The 20474-nt window shown below is 44.9% G+C and overlaps 1 protein-coding gene across 6 annotated transcripts in view; it reads right to left on the reverse strand.

Moving 5' to 3' along the window:
- Nucleotides 1-20474, reverse strand: part of FAM120B (family with sequence similarity 120 member B) — a 96541-nt gene that overhangs the window by 4830 nt on the left and 71237 nt on the right. For 5 of the 6 annotated variants that reach the window (XM_040448655.1, XM_040448652.1, XM_040448653.1 and 2 more), the window contains 4 exons: nucleotides 19922-20128; nucleotides 18485-18593; nucleotides 16533-16625; nucleotides 11446-11494 (listed from right to left, as the gene is read on the reverse strand). In XM_040448655.1, the coding sequence (XP_040304589.1) occupies nucleotides 11446-11494; nucleotides 16533-16625; nucleotides 18485-18593; nucleotides 19922-20128 (458 nt within the window). Of the gene's footprint in view, nucleotides 1-9967; nucleotides 10913-11445; nucleotides 11495-16532; nucleotides 16626-18484; nucleotides 18594-19921; nucleotides 20129-20474 lie in introns of those variants that run through there. The other variant, XM_040448656.1, reaches the window with a different exon arrangement.

Raw genomic sequence — 20474 nt, forward strand, 5'->3', positions numbered from 1 at the left:
GGGGCAGACAGAGGGAGACACAGAATCTGAAGCAGGCTCCAGGCTCCGAGCTGTCAGCAGAGCCCGACATGGGGCTCGAACTCACGGACTGTGAGATCATAACCTGAGCTGAAGTTGGATGCCCAACCGACTGAACCACCCAGGCGCCCCTCACTTTCTTAATATTATTTTTTATTGTACCGAATTTTTAAATTCTGATAAAATCTAATTTATCTATTTTTTTCTTTTGTTGCCTATGCTTTTGGTGTCATACCCGTGAGGTCTTTGCCAAAGCCAATTCCATGAAAATTTTCTCAATGCTTTATTTAAAGAGTTTTAGGGGCACCAGGGTGGCTTAGGTCATGATCTCACGGTTTATAGGATCAGCCCCACACTGGGCTCTGCTCCTGACAGTACAGAGACTGCTTGGGGGTTTCTCTCTCTCCCTCTCTCTGCCCCTCCCTGGTGCTCTCTCTCTCCAAATTAATAAACATTTAAAAAAAATAGAGAGAGTTTTATATTACAGCCCTTGAGTCTAGGTCTTCGACCCAGTTTGAGTTAATTTTGGTATATGGTGTGAGGTAAGGGGTCTAATTTCATTCTTTTGCATGGGATATCCAATTTTCCCTCACTATTAAATACTTTGAAGGAATGAATAAATAAACTGCTTTCTTAATTTCCTTTCCTGATTACTCACTGCTGGTCTTAGAAACACAATGGATTTTTGTCTGTTGACTTATTAAATTCTGCAGCTTTGGTGAATTTATTAGCTTTGGTAGCTTTCCTGTGGAATGTTTGGATTTTCTATACATAAGTTCATGACATGTATGGCTAGAGACAGCTTTACATCTTCCTTTTCATTTTGTATGCTTTTATTTTTTTTCTTATCTAACTGCTCTAGCTAGAATGCCAGTACAAGGCTGAACAGTAGTGGTGAAAGTGGGCACCTTGTTCCTGACCTTAAGGGGGAAGCTTCTCACCTTCCACCATTGAATATGATATTAACTATGGGTTTTTCATAAATACCTTTTATCAGGGTGAGGTATTTTACCTCTATTCCTAGTCTTCTGAGAGTTTTTGATATTTATCAACTTTAATTAAAAAATTTTTAAATGTTTATTTTTGAGAAAGAGAGTGTGCACATGGGGGAGGGGTAGAGAGACAGGGAGAGGGGCAGAGAATCCGAAGCAGGACCTGTGCTGTCAGTGCAAAGCCTGATGTGGGGCTTGAACTCATGAACCATGAGATCATGAGCTGAACTGAAGTCTGATGCTCAACCAACTGAGCCATCCAGGCACCTATGAGGGTTTTTATTATGAAAGGATGTTGGATTTTGTCAAATGTCTTTTTTAATGCATCGAATGTGACTGCGTCTTCATTTTAATAATGTGGTATATTACACCTATTTTATATTGAATAACCCTTTCATTCCCGGAATAAATCCCACTTGGTCACTGTGAATAATCTTTTTAATATTCTATCAGATTCAACTTATTAATATTTTGTTGAATATTTTTGCATTTATATTCACAAACTATATTGGTTTCTAATTTTCTTTTCTTGTAAAGTTCTTATCTGTCTTAGGTATCAGGGAGATTTTGGTCTCATTAAGTGTTTGGTCTTTAAAAAAAATTTTTTTGGACAGTTTGAGAAGGATTGGTGTCAGTTCTTTTTTAAATGCTTGGTAGAACTCACAGAGAAGCAATCCGGCCCAGGACTTTTCTTTGTTGGAGATTTCTAATTACTAATTCAATCGTGTTACTTATTAAAGTCTATTGAGATTTTCTATTTTTTCTTCAGTCCGTTTAGGTGATTTATTAAGTTTTAAGGAATGTGCCCATTTTTCCTAGACTGGCATATAATTTTTCATACCATGCTCTTAAAATCATTTTTATCTTTGTCATGTCAGTTGCAGTGTCCTCACTTCCATTTCTGATTTTATTTCTATCTTCCGTTTTCATCTAAAGATTTCTCAATTTCCCTACCTTTTTAAAGAACCAATTCTAGATTTCACTGATTTTTCTCTATTGTTTTTCTATTCTGCACTTTGTATATCTCCACTTTAATCTTCACTATTTCTTTCCTTTTGGTAGCCTTGGGTTTAGTTTGCTTTTTCTTTTTATAGTTCCTCAAGATGAAATACAGTCTACTGACTTGAGATCCTTTTTCCTTTTAAAATGTAGGTGTTCATAGCTACACATTTCTCTCCAAGCACTGCTCTTGGTGAACCCCATGAGTTTAGTATTTTGTGTTTTCATTTTCATTTGCGTCTAAGTATTTTCTGCTTTTCCTTGTGATTTCTTCTATGACCCATTGGCTGTTTAGTAGTATGCTGTTTAATTTTCAATTTTATGAATTTTCCAGTTTTCCTTCTGTTGTTGATTTCTAACTTCCTCTCACTGTGTATCAAAGAGACATGCTTTGTGGCTAATATAAGGCCTAACCTGAAGAGTGTTCCAGATGTCAGTTAGGTCCAGTTGGTTTATCATGTCGTCTAATTCCTTTATTTCCTCCCTTACTTTCTGTCTGCTGTTCTATTATTAAAAGTGGAGTATTAAAGTCTCTATTATTATTGAATTATTTCTTTCAATTCTGTCAATTTTTGTTTCATACATTTCGAGTGTCTGTAATTTGGTAAGCAAACATTTGTAATTGTTTTATCTTCCTGGTGTATTGAAACTTTTTTTGAACTATAGTTGACACACAACAACTCATTAGTTTCAGGTGTACAACATAGTAATTTGACAAGTTTATATATTATACTGCAAATGTTGCTTCCATCTGTCACCATATACACTATTACAATACCATTGACTATATTCCCATTACCGTGCCTTTCATCCCGTGACTTATTCATGCCATAACTGGCAGTCTGTAACGTCCACTCCCCTTCACCCACTTTGCTCATCCCCCTAACCCTTGCCCTTCTGGCAACCACCAGTTTGTTCTTTGCTTATGGGTCTGTTTCTGTTTTGTTTTGTTGTTGTTGTTGTTCGTTTGTTTTTTAGATTTCACTTATGAGTGAAATCTTACGGTATCTGTCTTTTTCTGTCTCACTTAATTTCAGTTACCATAATACCCTATAGGTCCATCCATGTTGTTGCAAATGGAAAGAACTCATTTTTTATGGCTGAGTAATATTCCATTGTGTATATGTACTATATCTTCTTTATCCAATCATCTATAGAGGGACGCTTGGGTTGCTTCCATAATTTAGCTATTGTAAATACTGCAATGAACAAGGGGATGCATATATCTTTTTCAAACAGTGTTTTGTTTTCTTTGGGCAAATAGCCAGTAATAGAATTACTGGATCATATGATATTTCTAATTTTTTTGAGGAACCTCTATAGCATTTTCCACAGTGGATGCACCAATTTACATTCCCACCAATGGTGCACAAGGGTTCCTTTGAATCCATCTTTGTCGACACATTATTTCCTTTGATTTTACCCATTCTAACAGAGGTAAGGCGATACCTCATTATGGTTCTGACTGCATTTTCCAGATGATTCGTGATGTTGAGCATCTTTTCATGTGTCTGCTGGCCATCTGCATGTCTTTGGGAAAATGTTCAAGTCCTCTGCCCATTTCTAAATTTTATTATTTGTTTTTATGGTGTTGAGTTTTAGAAGTTCTTTACATATTTTGGATATTAACACTTTATCAGATATATCATTTGCAAATATCTTCTACTCGGTAGGTTGTCTTTTTGTTTTGTTGATGGCTTCCTTCACTGTATAAAAAACTTTTTATTTCGGTGTAGTCCCAATTGTTTATTTTTGCTTTTATTTCCCTTGCCTGAGGAGACCTATCTATTACTGTCTTGGTTTTCTTCTACAAGGTTTGGTTTCAGGTCTCACACTGGTGTCTTTAATCTATTTTCAGTTTATTTTTGTGTGTGGTGTAAGACAGCGGTCCAGTTTCATTCTCTTGCAAGTGGCTGTCCAGTTTTCCCAACACCATTTATGGAAGAGACTGTCTTATTCCCATTGTACATTTTTGCCTCTTTTGTCATAGCTTAACTGACCATGTAAGTGTGCATTTGGGCTATTTTGATCCACTGATCCATGTCTGTTTGTCACATACACATATTTGACACATGTGTCAGTACCATACTGTTCTGATTATAGCTTGTAGTATATCTGGAAATCTGGGATTGTGAAACCCAACACTGTTCTTTCTCAGGACTGCTTTGGCTATCCAGGGTCTTTTGTGGTTCCATATAAATTTTAGTACTATTCATGCTAAATATGTAAAAAATGCTATTGGTATTTTGATAGGGATTGCACTGAATCTGTGGATTGCTTTGGATAGTATGGACATTTTAACAATATTAAATCTTCCAATCCCTGAGCATGATGTATTGTTCCATTTGTTTTTGTACATTGTATCTTTTGTACATTGTACATTTGTACATTGTACATTTGTACATTGTACATGTACATTGTACATGTACATTGTACATTTGTTCCATTGTATCTTCTTCAATTTCTTTCATCAATGTTTTATAGTTTTCAGAGTATAGGTCTTTCATCCCCTTCATATTCCTAGATATTTTATTCTTTTTGGTGCAATTGTAAATGGAATTTTTTTTTTTAATTTCTATTTCATTATTAGTGTATAGAAATGCAACAGAATTTTGTGTATTAATTTTGTATCCTGCAACTTACTGCATTTGTTAGTTCTAATAGTTTTTTGGTGGAGTCTTTGGGGTTCTGTGTGTATAATACGTGATTTGCAAATAATGGCAGTTTTACTTCTTCCTTATCAAAGTGGATGCCTTTTATTTCTTTTTGTTGTCTGATTGCTGTGGCTAGGACTTCCAGTACTTTGTTGAATAAAAGTTGCAAGTGTGTACATCCTTGTCTTGTTCTTGATCTTAGCAGAAAAGCTCTTTCACCACTGAGTATGATGTTAGCAATGGGTTTGTCACATATGACCTTTATTATGTTGATGTTCCCTCTAAACCCACTTTGTTGAGTTTTTATCATGAACAGATGCTGAATTTTGTCAAATGCTTTTTCTGCATCTAGTGAGAAGATCATGTAATTTTTGTTTTTTTATTTTGTTAATGTTGTGCATTGTGTTTACTGGTTTGCAGATACTGAACCATCCTTCTATCCCCAGAATAAATCTCACTAGATTGGAGTGAATGATCCTTTAATATATTGTTGAATTCAGTTTGCTACTATCTTGTTGAGAATTTTTGCATCTATGTTCATCAGGGATACTGGACTATGATTTTCTCCTATTATAATATTTTTGGTTTCTATATAAGGGCAATGCTGGACTCACAGAATGTATCTGGAAGCTTTTCTCTCTCTTCTATTTTGAATAGTTTGAGAAGATTATGTATTAACTCCTCTTTAAATGACTGATAGAGGGATACCTAGGTGGCTTGGTCAGTTAAGTGTCTGACTCTTGATTTCGGCTTAGGTCATAATCTCACAGTTTGTGAGTTCAAGTCCTGTGTTGGGCTCTGAACTGACAGTGTGGAGCCTGCTTGGGATTCTCTCTCTCCTCCTCTCTCTATGCTCCTCTCCCTCACACACATGCTCTCTCTCTCCCAAAATAAGTAAATATACTTTAAAAAAGTGACTGGTAGAATTCATCTGGTCCTGGACTATTGCTTAATGGAAGTTATTTGATTACCAATTCAATCTCATTACTAGTAATTGGTCTGTTCAGATTTTCTATTTCTTCCTGATTCAATGTGGAAGACTCTATGTTTCTAGGCATTTATCCATTTCTTCTAGGTTGTCCAATTTGTTGGGATGTGATTTTTCGTAGGATTCTCTTATAATTCTTTTTATTTCCATGGTGTTGGTTATTTATTTTTTTTAATCTTTATTTATTTGAGAGAGAAAGACAGAGCCTGAGTGGAGAGCAGCAGACAGAGAAGGAGACAGAATCTGAAACAGGCTCCAGGCTCTGAGCTGTCAGCACAGAGCCTGATGTGGGGCTCAAACTCACAAACCATGAGATCATGACCTAAGCTGAAGTCATGAACTAATGCCTAACCCATTGAGTCACCCAGGCGTCCCCCATGGTGTCAGTTATTTATTTCTTTATTTTGAGAGAGAGAAAGAGAGCGAGAGAGAGCGAGAGAGAGAGAGAGAGAGAGTGCAAGTGTGATCAGGGCAGGAACAGAGTGAAAGATAGAGAATCCCATGAAAGCTCTGTGCTGTCAGCATGGAGCCCAACGCAGGGCTTGAACTCACAAACTGTGAGATCATGACTTGAACTGAAATCGAGTTGGACACTTTAATTGGCTGAGCCACCAGGTGCCCCTCCATTTTTAATTTTTGAGCAACTGCCATACTGTGTTCCGCAGTGGCTGTATCAATTTTTGACATTCCATCAATGGTGCACAAGTGTTTCTTTTTCTCCACATCCTCGCCAACACTTGTCTCTTGTCTTTTTGATGATGGCCATTCTAACAGGTATGAGGTAATAGCTCACCGTGGTTTTGATTTGCATTTCCCTGATGATTAGAAATGTTGAGCATCTTTTCATGTACCTGTTGGCCACCTGTATGTCTTCTTTGGAGAAATGTCTATTCATTTCCTTTGCCCCTTTTTCAATTGGGTTACCTGGGGTTTTTTTTGGGGGGGGGCTTGTTTTTTGTTTTGTTTTTACTCTTGAGTTATAATAGTTCTTTATATATTTAGATGTTAACCTCTTATCAGATATATGGTTCACAAATATTTTCTCCCATTCTATAGGTTGCCTCTTCACTTTGATCACAATGTTTCCTTTGCTGTGCAGGAGCTTTTTAGTTTGATGCAGTACCACTTGTTTATTTTGCTTTTGTTGTCTGTGCTTTGGTGTCATATCCAAAATATTGACAAGACCAATGTCAAGGAGGTTATTCCCTATATTTTCTTCCGGGAGTTTTCCAATTTTAGATCTTATGTTTAAGTCTTTAATCCATTTTTATGTAAGTTAAGGCTCTAATTTCATTCTTACACATGCGGATATTCAGTTTTCCTAATATAAATTATTAAAGACACTGTCCTTTTTCCACTGTGTGTTCTCGGAGCCACTTTGAAGATTAGTTGACCATATATATGAGGCTCTCTATTCTGTTCCATTGAGCTCTGAGCCTATTTTTATGTAAATACCACACTATTTTGATTAGTTTGGCTTTGTAATATAGTTTGACATCAAGAAATGTGACACCTCTAGCTTGGTTATTCTTTCTCAAGATTGCTTTAGGTATTTGGGGTATTTTGTGGTTCCATACAAATTTTAGGATTATTTATTTTTGGGAAACTGCCATTGAAATTTTAATAGGGATTACACTGAACCTGTGGATTGTTTTGGGTAGTGTAGACATTTTAACAATATTAATTCTTCTGATCCATGAACCCAAGATATCTTTGCATTTATTTGTGTCTTCAATTTTTTTCATCAGTGTTTTGTACTTTATATTATACAGATCTTTCACCTCCTTGGTTAAATTTATTTCTAAGTATTTCATTCTTTTTGATGCCACCGTAATTAGATTTTCTTAATTTCCCTTTTGAATAATCTATTGTTAGCATATAGAAATGTTATATTGATCTTGTGTCCTGCAACTTTACTGGATTCATTCAAAGTTCTAACAGGTTTTGGATGAAGTCTTTAGGGTGTTCTACATATGCAATCATGTCATCAAGCAGATCTTACTTCCTTTATTTCTTTTTCTTGCCTAATTGCTCTGGCTAGAATTTTTAGTACTATGCTGCAGAGAAGTGGTGAGAGTGGACATCCTGCTCTTATTCCTAATCTTAGAGAAAGATGTCACTACTGAATATGATGCTAGCTATGGGTTGGTTGGCCTTTATTAAGTTGAGGTATGTTCCTTCTATACCTACTTTGTTGAGAGCTTTTACCATGAAAGGATGATACATTTTGCAAACATATGAAGAAAATATTAACACAACTGAAGGGAAAAATAGATAGCAATATAATAACAGGAGGGGACTCTAATATCCCACTTTCAACAGTGAGTATGTCACCTAAACAGCAAATCAATAAAGAAACATTGGACTTGAACGACACTTTAGACCAGATGACCCTGACAGACATCTACAAAACAGAAGAATACACACTATTCTCAAGCACACACAGAATATTCCTCAGGCTAGATCATAGATTAGGCCATGAAACAAGTCTTAAAAACTTAACAAGATCGAAATTATATTAAGTATATTTTCTGATCACAATGGTGTGAAACTAGAAACCAATAAGAGGAGGAAAACTGGAAAATTCACAGATCTGTGGAAATTAAACAACACATTCTTGAACAACCAACAGGTAGGTCAAGAAGAAATCAAAAGGTATCTTGAGACAAACAAAAACAGAAATCCAACATACAAAAACTAGTGGGAAACAAAACTAATAGGATGCAACCAAAGCAGTTCTGAGAGGGATATTTATAGTAATAAATGCCTACTACATTAGAAAAAAGAAACACCTCAATTCAACAACCTAACTTTAGACCTCAAGAAACTAGAAAAAAAAAAAATACTAAGCCCAAAGACAGCAGAAAGAACAAAGATTAAAAGAAAAATAATAAATGGGACAAGAAACACAATGAAAAAGATAAATATAACTAAATTGGTTTTTTGAAAAGATAAACAAAACTGACAAACCTTTAGCTAGACTGACAAGAGAAAAAGATCACTCAGGGAGAAATGACAACTGATACTACAGATGTGACTACTATGAACAATTATATGCCAACAGCTAGACAACCTGGAAGAAACAAATGAATTCCTAGAAACATACAACCTATAAAGACTGAATCATGATCAGACAGATAATCTGAACAGACTAATCAATGAGAAAGGAGACTGAATCAGTAATTAAAAAGCTCCCAACAAAGGAAAGTCCAGCACCAGGCTTTCCTGGTGAATTCTACCAAACATTGAAAGAAGAATTAATGTCAATTTTTCTCAAACTCTTCCAAAAAACTGAAAGAGAAGGAAAACTTCCAAACTCATTTTACGAAGCCATGATACCCTGATATGAAAACCAGACAAGGACACTATAAGAAAACTATAGGCCAATAGCCCTGATAAGCAAGGATGCAGAAATCCTCAACAAAATACCAGCAAACCAAATTCAACAGCATATTTAAAGGATCATATACCTTGATCAGTGATATTTATCCCTTGGACGCAAGAAATGTTCAACATATGCAGAACAATCAACATGATACACCACATTGAGAAATGAAGAATAAAAAAATTATATGGTCATCTCAATTGATACAGAAATAGCATTTGACAAAATTCAACATCTTTTCCTTCACCAAGATCCCAACATATTGGATGGTGAAATGTCCAAATACTGAAAGAAATGTGAAATATATTTATTGTATTATTAAAAGATTTTTTTTAACGTTTATTCATTTTTGAGAGAGCACAAGTGGGGGAGGAACAGAGAGAGAGGGAGACACAGAATCGGAAGCAGGCCCTAGGCTCTGAGCTGTCAGCACAGAGCCCAATGTGGGGCTTGATCTCACTGACCGTGAGATCATGATCTGAGCTGAAGTCGGACGCCCAACCGAGCTGGCCAGGCATCCCTGAAACTATATTTACTTATGAGTGATATATTGTTTTATTTTCACCTTTAAATTGATATATGGACATTTTGTCAAAAGACTAGGCTGCAGAGGTAATTAACCTACGGAACAATAACAAGATCACAGAAACTTACTGTACTGGCTTTTCAAACCCAAGAAAGATTATTACAAACTCAATGGCTTACTTAAGCTTGCTAACAGACCTCAAATATTTTGTTCTCAAGTTAGAATTCAGATATTATAAAAGGGGGAAATAATTTTCATGGAGGTCTACTCTTTTAGTCTAAGGGATGAGAATTTATCTCAAAGTTATAAAAATAGCAGCAAAGAAGTGAAACTTCTAGAAGCAGCAGTGGTCTCCAATGAGCAGAAATGAAAGAATATTACTACTTAGATAGGAAACACCAGAAGTAGAATGAAAAAAATTTATTTGTAAAGATGGGAAATTAGGTTGTAGGTCCTACAAGACTTGCATGAAAAGTAATTAGATATGGAAATGTCCTTCATAAGGAATTGCAGGAAGTGGTGAGGATGCTTCAAACATAAAAATATCTGGAGACTGTATCCCTGTTTTGGTAAATGCTAGCTGGGATTTTCAGGCAAGACAAAGCCAGGAGCTCTGCATACTTGAGCTGTTGGGGGAATTCATCCAGCGCAATATACAGACCAGACTGTGACTATGCTCAGGGCTTCCTTGGATTTTCCAGACAGCAGCAGCTGGACGTGTCCTCTGGGCAACGCACGCACATTTCTGAGAGTTTCTGGGAACCTCCAGAGCCACGGCGTGTGGTGCAGGACGGCCTTTGTCTCCTAACCTCTAATCTAGATTTCTTTCCATTGTCAATACCCCAGGGGTTGAGCTCAGTACAATTTTGGCCTTACAATTTCAATTCTTGAATTACCTGAAAATTCTCCCATGAAACTTGGATGTGTCTAGGATGGTTTTTTAAAAACAAAACCCCTTCAATGTTCAGACCAGAGCAACAAATGAACCATTCATTAGTGGCGTCATAAAGTAGGCTGCTGACACTCAACTACTGCCTCCTCCCACCCCCCCCCCCCCCCCCCCAGGCCTCCTGTCTGATGGACCCAGGCCTGCCCCACACAACTGCTGTCAGAACTCTGAGCTGGGGCCCGGCAAAAGTAAAATGGAAAGGACGACACTACTGGAACAGACCCGCGGGCCACACACTGTTATGCTTCCCAGGCAGGGCTGGGCCCTCCATGCAGAGCAGGGTCTCCCGCCAGGAAGGCGAGAAGGAGGTTGTGACTTCTTTCTCTGTATTTATAATTAGAAAGCAATTCTTGGAGTATTCTACAACCACAGGGCATCATGTCTCCAATCGTTACAATCTGCTGTTAAGTTAAAAAAAGCAAGACACAGTAAGATTCCACCTCATTAAAGAAAAGAAAAAACAACCATTCCCCACAGACACAGATGAAGAACTTATGGTTGTTAACAACTGTTTGGGGCCACGGACTCAGGCACAACCTCTGAAAATAAGTCAACAGAGAGCTTTTTTGTATGATACAAGGGAGAAGTCACTGAAAAGGATGTTTTTCCTTTTCATGAAAAGCTAGGTCTAGACCTCACAGACTGTTTCTCCCCAAGGACACAACTGTTATGCTGTTCTGAGCGCCTCACTTTCAAGAAGGGCGTATCCCCAGGACTCTAAGTCCAGACTCGGGGTCTCTTTCTGTCCACACTCTTTCTAGAAGCAAACTCATCTATCTGAAAACCGTGTTCACTTAGCCCCACGTCAGAATTTAACGTCTAAATTATTTTAAAGTTTAGCAACTGATATGAAAGATTTAGGTTACAAAGGCAGATACTTGACTTCCATCTTTGATAAAATGGATTTATCTGAGGCTGTAAGAGGTGCACTTACCCGGAAGAGGAGTATCTTCTCCAATGGTCAGGCTCATACTGTCTATTTCCTGCACCAAACAGACATGCAGACCAAAACTAAGTTAATTACATTTCTCTAAATTCAAACTGCGAAAACCGCACATTTCTAAGTATGCATAAAAACATGCTGAGTTGTACTTGGAGGACATAACTTATTACTCTCTTCTCTGATGTTGCCACTGTGATTAAAAGTTTGTTGCACACACTTTCCATTAGAGTAGGAAGCAATTAATTAAGAGGCGGTTCTGCTGTTAGACGGAGCAGTGTCCAACCACCTGCACTGAATCTAGACGGCCTCTGCTGCCAATGATATTGGGAAAGGAACTTCGTAAGCAGATGGCTCACGGAGGACACTTTGCCAAGGACGGAAAAAGCAACGTGTGGCCCTACAGCTGAGTGCGGAGGTTCCCTTCCCAGCGCAGCCGGCCACTTTTTGTCCCCCGCTATACAGGGAGTGGCAGGCGAGAACCAGAAGACAGCCAGCCTGCCATCAAAAAAGGTGGTTGCTGGGGCGCCTGGGTGGCGCAGTCGGTTAAGCGTCCGACTTCAGCCAGGTCACGATCTCACGGTCCGTGAGTTCGAGCCCCGCGTCGGGCTCTGGGCTGATGGCTCGGAGCCTGGAGCCTGTTTCCGATTCTGTGTCTCCCTCTCTCTCTGCCCCTCGCCCGTTCATGCTCTGTCTCTCTCTGTCCCAAAAATAAATAAACGTTGAAAAAAAAAAAAGGTGGTTGCTTTCACATTCAGAAAATGACACTTTTCCTACAAAGCTTTCCATGCTTCTGCTTGACTGACAACGCCCATGCCTCTCCCACTGAGGGCGGCCTTTGTCCCTCCCAGGAGTGTGAGGCTGGCAGGGGCTCTGGCAGAGGGCTGGGTGGCAGGAGAGGGTCACAGCAAGGCCAGAATGAGGTTTCCAGGCCCCACCTTGTTATCACAGATGACCAGAGGTGGTTTTACAACAGCCCAGGCCTCCTACAGAATTACCACCTTACCACCGATAAGTGAGAAGCTCAAGAAATCACAGGCAAATGTGCTTTGCTACTGACTGTGGAATTTAACACATGCCTCACCAACAGAAAGGAAGATGTTCAAATGTTCTCACTTTAGCGGCTTTGATGTTCCCCACTGCACTTCACAGGTCTGAAAGCAAATGCTTCACAGGGAGGCTGGTGCCGCTGAAGGGCCCTGCAGCTCTGTGTCTGAGTCTCCCTGCCCGGCAGAGTGGGCAGGCTCCCCGCTCCTCCATCGGGCCAGGCAGGCACTGGCCCCGGAAACTTCCCAACTGTCTCAGTAACTCAATATGTTCATTCCGAGGCGTTTTTAGTTTTTCACTTAAAACAAAGAATTTTTCCCATTAACTCTGTCCAGGCAGTACTGACAACTTTCTACTTAGACTACTTAGATACCTCTAAAAAATGCTAAAATAGGAGTTCAAGGGTAGATAAAACCCAGCAAAATGTGTGGGGGCCAAGTAAAGACGATGTAATTCTTTTACAGCAACTAAAGCTGAACAAGGGGATGACGTGACCTCAAACAATGCTCCAGTCCTAACAAAGAGAAGGCGTGACATACGCGTGTGAACATGTATTTTATGCAGACACATCTGAAATTGGAAAACATACTGGTACCACCAACAAAATTTTTGTGAACATTTTTCCACGTGAGGCAAAATGCAAATGAAACGGTGTCCGTGCTTAACCACTGTCCTGCAGGAGCCTTTCAATTCCTCACGCCCCCACGCCCACATTCTTTTTGCTTTTGAGTGCAGCTGACACACGATGTCCCGCTCGGCAAATCTGCACGTGCTGCTGCGTCCACTGCCAGGGACTGTGCTCTGGAGGCCCGCATCCCCGTCCCCAAATTCTGACATCTGACCCTAACGCAAGCCACCGCGTTTGCCTTTGACCGAGGTCTCCCGGGCACGTTTTTCAGCCCCAATCCCTCAGGCACCACCACTCCCGGACTCTTATGTTACCACCGCGGTCCCGTCCCCTGAGGAGGGACTGGGTTCAAACCAGGGCGCTTCTGAAGCAGCTGCAGGCTTGGGCCGTTGAGGCCATCAGCGTTTCCTTGATTCTCCGTGGTCTAGCACCCAGCCTGACAAACATCCCCGAGAGTTCCCAATGTTCCCGGAAATCCAGGCTGGTCCTGTGGGTGGGGGAATCACACCCGAAGCGAGAAGCCCTTTCTGTGTGGCCTTCACGGCAGACAGACCTAGAGGCCCCGCGACCTGCTAGGGTCAGGTCCACGGGCGAGTGCTGAGCCCAGGATCTGAGGCTGCGCTTGCCCGTGAGAACCCACTGCAGCAGGCCTCCTCGGGGAAAGATGAGATGAGTTATTAAGAAATCCTGCAGAGCCTTCTCTTTTTCCGAAAAGCTCGAATTCAAGGGCACCAGGCTTGGGCCAAGGTGAGGCACGTCCTCGATGGCATGTCTGAGAGTGGCGCCACCATCATCACCCGGGTGTCGCTACTCCCCGGCGGAACCACAGGGCTCAGGGCCAGGAGGACACCAAGGCTGCCACGCCGTGACTGAGGGCATGTAGCACGTGAGCGGGCGGCCTGGAAGCGGAAATGCGCACGTGGTGGTTGTCTGTCCCACCCCAGGTGACTGTGCTCACCTCCCCGCAGAACTCGTCACCTCCTCCCCTCTACCGTGCCCGGGCTTCCCTTGCAGCCCTCCTCTCCCTGACTTCGTACCATCTCATCTTTCCTGACTTACGACACCAGCAGGAAGAAAAGGAGACAAGCCTAAGCCAAAGGGGATTAAGAGGAAGGTTTCCATTTCCCAAACCAGGCCACACGTGGGGAGCAGTGATGTCGGGGAGAGCGGCTGCCGGGGAGCCTCTGTCATCTGCTCAGAGGAACGCGGGGAGGACCACGTACACCCCATCACGCCGGGCTGCCTGGAAGGCGTGCGGCACGCCTGCCCTCATTCTGCTTGCCTGAGCTCGGTGGGTGCACTCTGATCCTCACCTGGAGGGGCCAGGGCCTTGCGAGCCTGACAGCACCGTAGCTTTAAGGGTGACAGGGACCCAGGGTCCTGCTACTTAAACATACGTGGGACGGGATACGCAGACGGACAGGGCTGGACCCGCTCTCCGCTCCAAGCCCATCACACACGTATTTCAAACACAGGATGGGGGCCTACAGGTCACACCCTGCTAGCATTACAGAAGAGGTTCGTCACCAGCTTTGTACTGAAGGTCCACAGGCTCTGAGATCTGTGGGTGGCGGTCTGGTGACTAAGGGAACATCTCTCCAGAATGGACACATGGAGCATCTCATCTGAAGTGAACTTCCAGGGCTCTGACCAGTGTCGTGAGGCTCTGAAAGGTCAGCTCCTCTGCTGCCTGCCTCCTGCTCCCCTTCCAGCCACACAGGGTCCCAAGGGCCCCGCCTTCTGCGCACACCCCTCCCGTAGGCGTCTGGTGGCTGCTCCCTCTCACCGGGTCTCTGCTTAAACACCACCTCTCAGAGGGGTTTTCTCGGACCCCAGTGAAGACGGGGGAGATGCACACTCCATGTGCATTTGTCCGGCTCCGCCTGGCTGCTGGAAGACGTGTCGTTCTTAACGAGTTAGGAGCCCCAAGGAGAGGCAGACAGCCTGACGGGGCAAGGCCACACGCTGTGGAGCCTCCAGGCTGGGGGGGCCACCTGCTGCATGTATGCATCCTTAGGGCAGCTCAGCTCGAGAGACTAAGCGCTGACGTCGCGCACACACAACGGGTCCAACCAGAGGGCACCTGGAGTGCCACCTTCGCAGACGCGAGCCCACAGCTCCAGGTGTCAGAGTCTGACTTTAGGTAAGTTTACAAACCCTCCTTCGTCTTCGGGGTTCTCTCTTTGTGGTTCAGCTCAATAAACCGCACTACCTTCTAAATTAAAAGCAATCTCAAATATACTTGAAACAACGGAAAGAAGGAATTTGCCTTAATCCCAGTCATGCTGCACCAGCACCAACCCTCAGGTGGTTTAGGTGGAGGCACCGTGTGCCTACGCTGGACGAGGCGGGGGCAGGGCGGGACACTGCTACACGCATTTGGCCAACCGTCCAGAAGGTGCAGGCGATGGTGGGCAGGACTGGCCAGGTGGACTGTGCAGGCTCGCCAGCTAAAAGGGCCACCTGAAACAGCTACGAATCTGACAGAGCTGCCTGCCCTCTGTCCCCAAGGGTGGGCATTTCAAAACCAGTCACCATGAACTCCGGTCAGCGCTGAACCGTACAGCAGACCCTGATGTTTCTGCCAGAACGAGAGGCTCGCATTCCCCTCAGCAACATCCCAAGTGAGCAGACACCGTGGACGCCCACATAGACAAACCGAGAAAGGCGGCTTTGCTTAATGACACGGACTGGCTGTGCTCTAGGGGGACAATGTGAGTAATCTGTGAAATCTCTACACATTTTAGAGTTTGCAAAAAACTAAATTAAATTAAAGGCATGTTTGTATTTGCAAGGATAAAATTGTAAACCTTAGCTAATATAAGATCTGTACAGTTAGGTTTTCAAAACTGTAAGGAATTTTGAGTTTAAATATTGATGAGGTTTTCTTTGTATTTAAAACGTAAACTACTACATATTAAATTCAGTTTTACGCACAAAATCAGACATCTGTATTACACACCCAAGAAGTAAAGGATTCATTTTATTTCCTGGATCACCCAAAAGGCTCTTCTCTATACAAGCCAGATCACAGAAAATATCAAAATGCTGCTACTGGTAAAATGCTACTTTCTGTGCTATTTTTTCATCAGAAGGATCCCTGTGCATGAAACCTTTACAAGAACCTTTCTTTGACAAACTTATAAAAAAAATGGGTCTCAAACAGATGAAACGAATTGACAGAGAAGAAACAAAGTGGCAAGGAGCAGAGACCGACTAGCGCCGAGCTTGGAAATTACTGGTCTCTACTTCACTCAGCAATGAAATCAGACATCATCAGTATAATGACCTGTTTACCTGGAAACACCAACCGACGCCCAAACAGACGTCGGGTGGCCAGCCTTCAGCAGAAGCACGAAGCTGAAACAGCACCATCGCGAGCAGCCCATGGCCGCCGGCCTCTTACCTGGACCCTGATCCCTCCAGTGCTGTCCTTGGCCTGCCCGGCTGTACCCGGAGCTCGTCCTGTGGGAGCCGGATCCCTGCCTCCCCCACCTGCCTGTAGGGACACGTGATCAGCACGTTAGGAGGCCACCACATGCCTAACCCCAAATGACACATTTTGTCTACGAGGGCAGCAGGGTGGCACCAGGTCTGTAGTTCCCAAACTTCTGGTACCCTTAAATCACAGGGAAAGCCCGTGAGAGATGCAGACTGAGGGGCCACAGCTGGGCCGAGGGGGGTGGGAGTCGGACGTCCACATTTAAACACGTTCCCCGGGAGACCCCGTGCAGGTGACAGACGAGCAGACCGGCAGGCGCCGAGGCAGAGCAGGGGCACTTTGTCAGGGCTCCAACCAAGCAGGGCCCCTGCCTCCCAGGCTTGGGGGCTGAGCTCTGCAGGCTGCCAGCACAGCTTCTGGACCCCCAGCACTTGGGTTCTGGGTAAGCAGGGGGCCTGGGACCCCGAGAACCAGACCAAGGTGTGCGTGCCCCTCCCAGTCCTCCACGCACTCAACTGCTCTGGTGTTTCCTCTCATAAATTCCTAAGCTCTGACACCGTCTTCATGAGAAAGTCTGACTCAGAGTCTCCTGCCAACTTCAAGCAGCCTGCGTTCTGCCATCTGCAGCCTCCGGCCACCGCTCGGGAACCCAGACACTGTGTGTGCAGGACAGGACGCAGACCGGTTCGGGCACAGGCGACAGAGGCAGAATGCCACACATGTATTTTGCAAGGAACAAGCTCTCGCTTTGGGGTCAAATCCTGCCTATCCACAGTTGGCAGGAGGAGGCCAAACAGAGACAAAAGGACAGGACAAGGCGGGAGTCTGTCGCTCCCGGGACTCGGGGGAGGAAGTGCCCTCCTCACTTGCGGGAGGCCCTGCTCCTACCCCCCAGGCTCTCCTGTGGGCCGCGGGGTCCCACACACAGCGCCCAACGGGGGCTTACGGACCTCGCGACATAAAGCCTCTCAGAGTGAGACCAGCAAGGCAGACACCAAGCAGAGGCCCTGAAGACAGTCTGCTGGGTCGGAACAGGGGTGAGTTCTCAGATTCCACCAAAGAAAGCAATGGGGCTGCTAGAGGCACAGGCACAGACCCTCACCAACGGAGGACGTGAAGTAATAAAAACTCGTCGAGCAGCTAATCTAGAAGACGTCAACTTCAGTGCTAAAGAATCATCCAGTCAGTGAGATACACTGTTTAATCTATGAAGTTAGTTAAAAAAAACCAACACCCGGCCAATGCTGACAAGGGGCCACAAAACAAACTCTTCATCACTGCTGGTGAAGGTATAAAGTGATAAAAGGCTTTTAGAAGACAAGCTGGCAAGATTTATCTAAAATTCGATTGCATTTCGTTCCATAATTTGTACGCTCTGCTGCTTTGTTTGAAGAAAATCACGTACATAAAACGGAAGCCACTTCAGAGCTCTCCCACCAGGCACAGCAGCGAACCGGGTGCGAGGGGTCTGGACACACAGAGGACGCACAGCCACACAGAAGATCATCACGATGAGGTAGAAGCACAGAAAAATACTGCAAAAAATCATCTGCCAACATCTGCTATCTTTAGGGGACGGAATACACGTTATTTACACTTCCTTTTTAAAATCTGTTTTCTTTATATGCTAAATGTTCCTAACATACTTTTACTGGGAAGAGAAACAACTTTGGTCAGGCAAATGCCACGCAAGCAGCGTCTGGCTGCAGGGAGCCGAGGAGAGGAGAGGGGAGAGTACGGGCCCACAGTGGAGCTCTCGGTCACGGGATACGCAGAACGCATCTGAGATGCCTTTCCTCAAGGGACCAGGATTTAAAAGGCTGGGTGGCACCTTGTGGCGTTAAGTGTGCGCTTTCTCCCGATCTCAGCAGCCAGCGGGTGGCAGGCTGCACGGCGCGGCCTGGCCCGGTGCCCACCTGGCTGGGGGGAGTGCCAGTGCTGCCTGCTGACGATGCGCCGGTTCTCCCTCACGCAGGCCTTGCACACGACCGACTTCAGCGCGTGGAACTTGGTCAGCCGGGACCTCTGCGGACAGAGCAGATAGCGTGAGCAGCGTCAGGCCCGTGCGTGCCCTCTGGAAACAACAACAGTGACCACGGTGTCCGAGAACACTGGGCGAGCACTCCCTTCAAGGCTGAAACTTAACGAGAGCTTCTCAGAAAACTGACACTCTCCTGAGGTAGCGCTACACCCTCTCTGGTCTGACGGGTTCGATGGTCACTGCCAAGAGGTCGAGCTCTGTGGTGAATCTGGGCCGCCACCGGGTGGTCCTAACAAACCTGGGCCCGTCACTTGACTGGTGACCGCTCTCGGGCAGACTCACCCCTCCGTGCTGCCTCATTTACTGCTGACACGCGGCCCCATCTGCCCCGACTTGTTTTAAACCACAAGTGCGATCACCTGGTGTGCGACCACATCAGACATGGGGCCACGACTGGGGGCTCACGGGTGGTGGCTGCAGTCGGCTCTGCTCTGCTCCTGCATCAGTTCCACACACGGTGACAAGTCAGATCTGAGCAATGCCCTTCCCTGCTCCCCCACCGCTGCTGCACATAACATTTCCAGACTGCTTCTCAGTCCTGAACCCCTGAACCCCTAGGGTGCCCTGGTTTTGTTCGCGTGAGGGACGGAGGTGGGAGCACCTCTCCAAACGTTTCCTATCTGATGCGAAGCTCAGCGTTCGTCATCCTCACAGCTGGGGAGTCCTCCTGGGACCCCGCGCTCTCACGCACACTTGCGGCTATCCATGCACACTCCACGTGAGCCTGGCAGGGGCCTCGTGTGGAGACCTCCCAGGAACCACGGAGCACTTGCACTCATGTAGCAGGACAGCAGCCCATGTCCCTGACTAAACCACAGCCTTCAGGGAACATTTTCAGGTAATACACATCAGGTTGGTCACCTCTGGACAAACCTTCCTTCTTCACTCAAAAAGGGCAAAGGAGAGAAAGCGCTTGAAAACGGGCTGTGCTGGACTGGGCGGGGTGCTCCGCACTCTCCCTCAGCGGGAGTCTGGGGGACTCAAGCCCCACGGTGGTATTTCAGGGGAAGCTAGGACGTACGCTGGCCCTGAGGCCTCAGGCCTCCCATCCCGCGCTTCTGGCTTTCTGGGTCAGAAGAGCAGTGGTTTGCACAAGGTAAGCAGCATCTGTGCTAACGGTGTAAGATCCCAGGTGGGAATGCGAGCCCCCTCCAGTGGGACGTTTCTGGGACGCGTGTGTGCCTTCCTCACTGAGGTGGCCGCTGGGACAGACAGAACGGACGTCTGGCCAAGGACTCTGAGCCTGATGACGCCTCTGAGACCTGACCAAGCCTGTTCGTTATTTCTGAATGGGAAACCACCACGGACTCACGTTTTGTTCCACCAGAGCCTCCACGGTGCACCCCTTCTCCGACTGCAGGTACTTCTGATGGAAGAGCTTCCCGTCAAACACGTTCCAGGGCATGAAGTCACTCATCCTCCAGGGGAAGCCGCACGCACTGTTGACCAAGACCAAAGTGGTAAGGCCGCGGACCAGCAGGGAGCCAAGCTGCACGGCTCGGGCGTCGATGTAGTCAAGCTGTGGGGGCACACGGAGAACGTAAAGAAGGGGTCACGCGTGTGGGGAAGCGGACGCTGCCCCTCAGCGCTGTGCGCTCACTCTGCTGCTCAGGGGGACGTGACAGGGAGCGGCACCCGTGAGTGTGCGTGCTCACTCGCACACCCACTGTGCACACCTCAGGCATCTGCCCGGGCCTGTGCGTACATCGCCCACCGGGCTACGACTCGGAACGGCTCCTTCACGTGTCAGAGCTGCGGTTCACCATGAAACCCTGCAAGGTCGTCTCCTTCAGGGGTACTCGCCTCTGAGTTTCTTTAAAAGCGAAGGCAAAGGAAGAGAAGCCAAGAGAGTATCATTTGAGATA

This window comes from Herpailurus yagouaroundi, unplaced genomic scaffold (genome assembly GCF_014898765.1).
Source record: "Herpailurus yagouaroundi ecotype Mexico unplaced genomic scaffold, PumYag 198, whole genome shotgun sequence".
Classification (NCBI taxonomy): domain Eukaryota; kingdom Metazoa; phylum Chordata; class Mammalia; order Carnivora; family Felidae; genus Herpailurus; species Herpailurus yagouaroundi.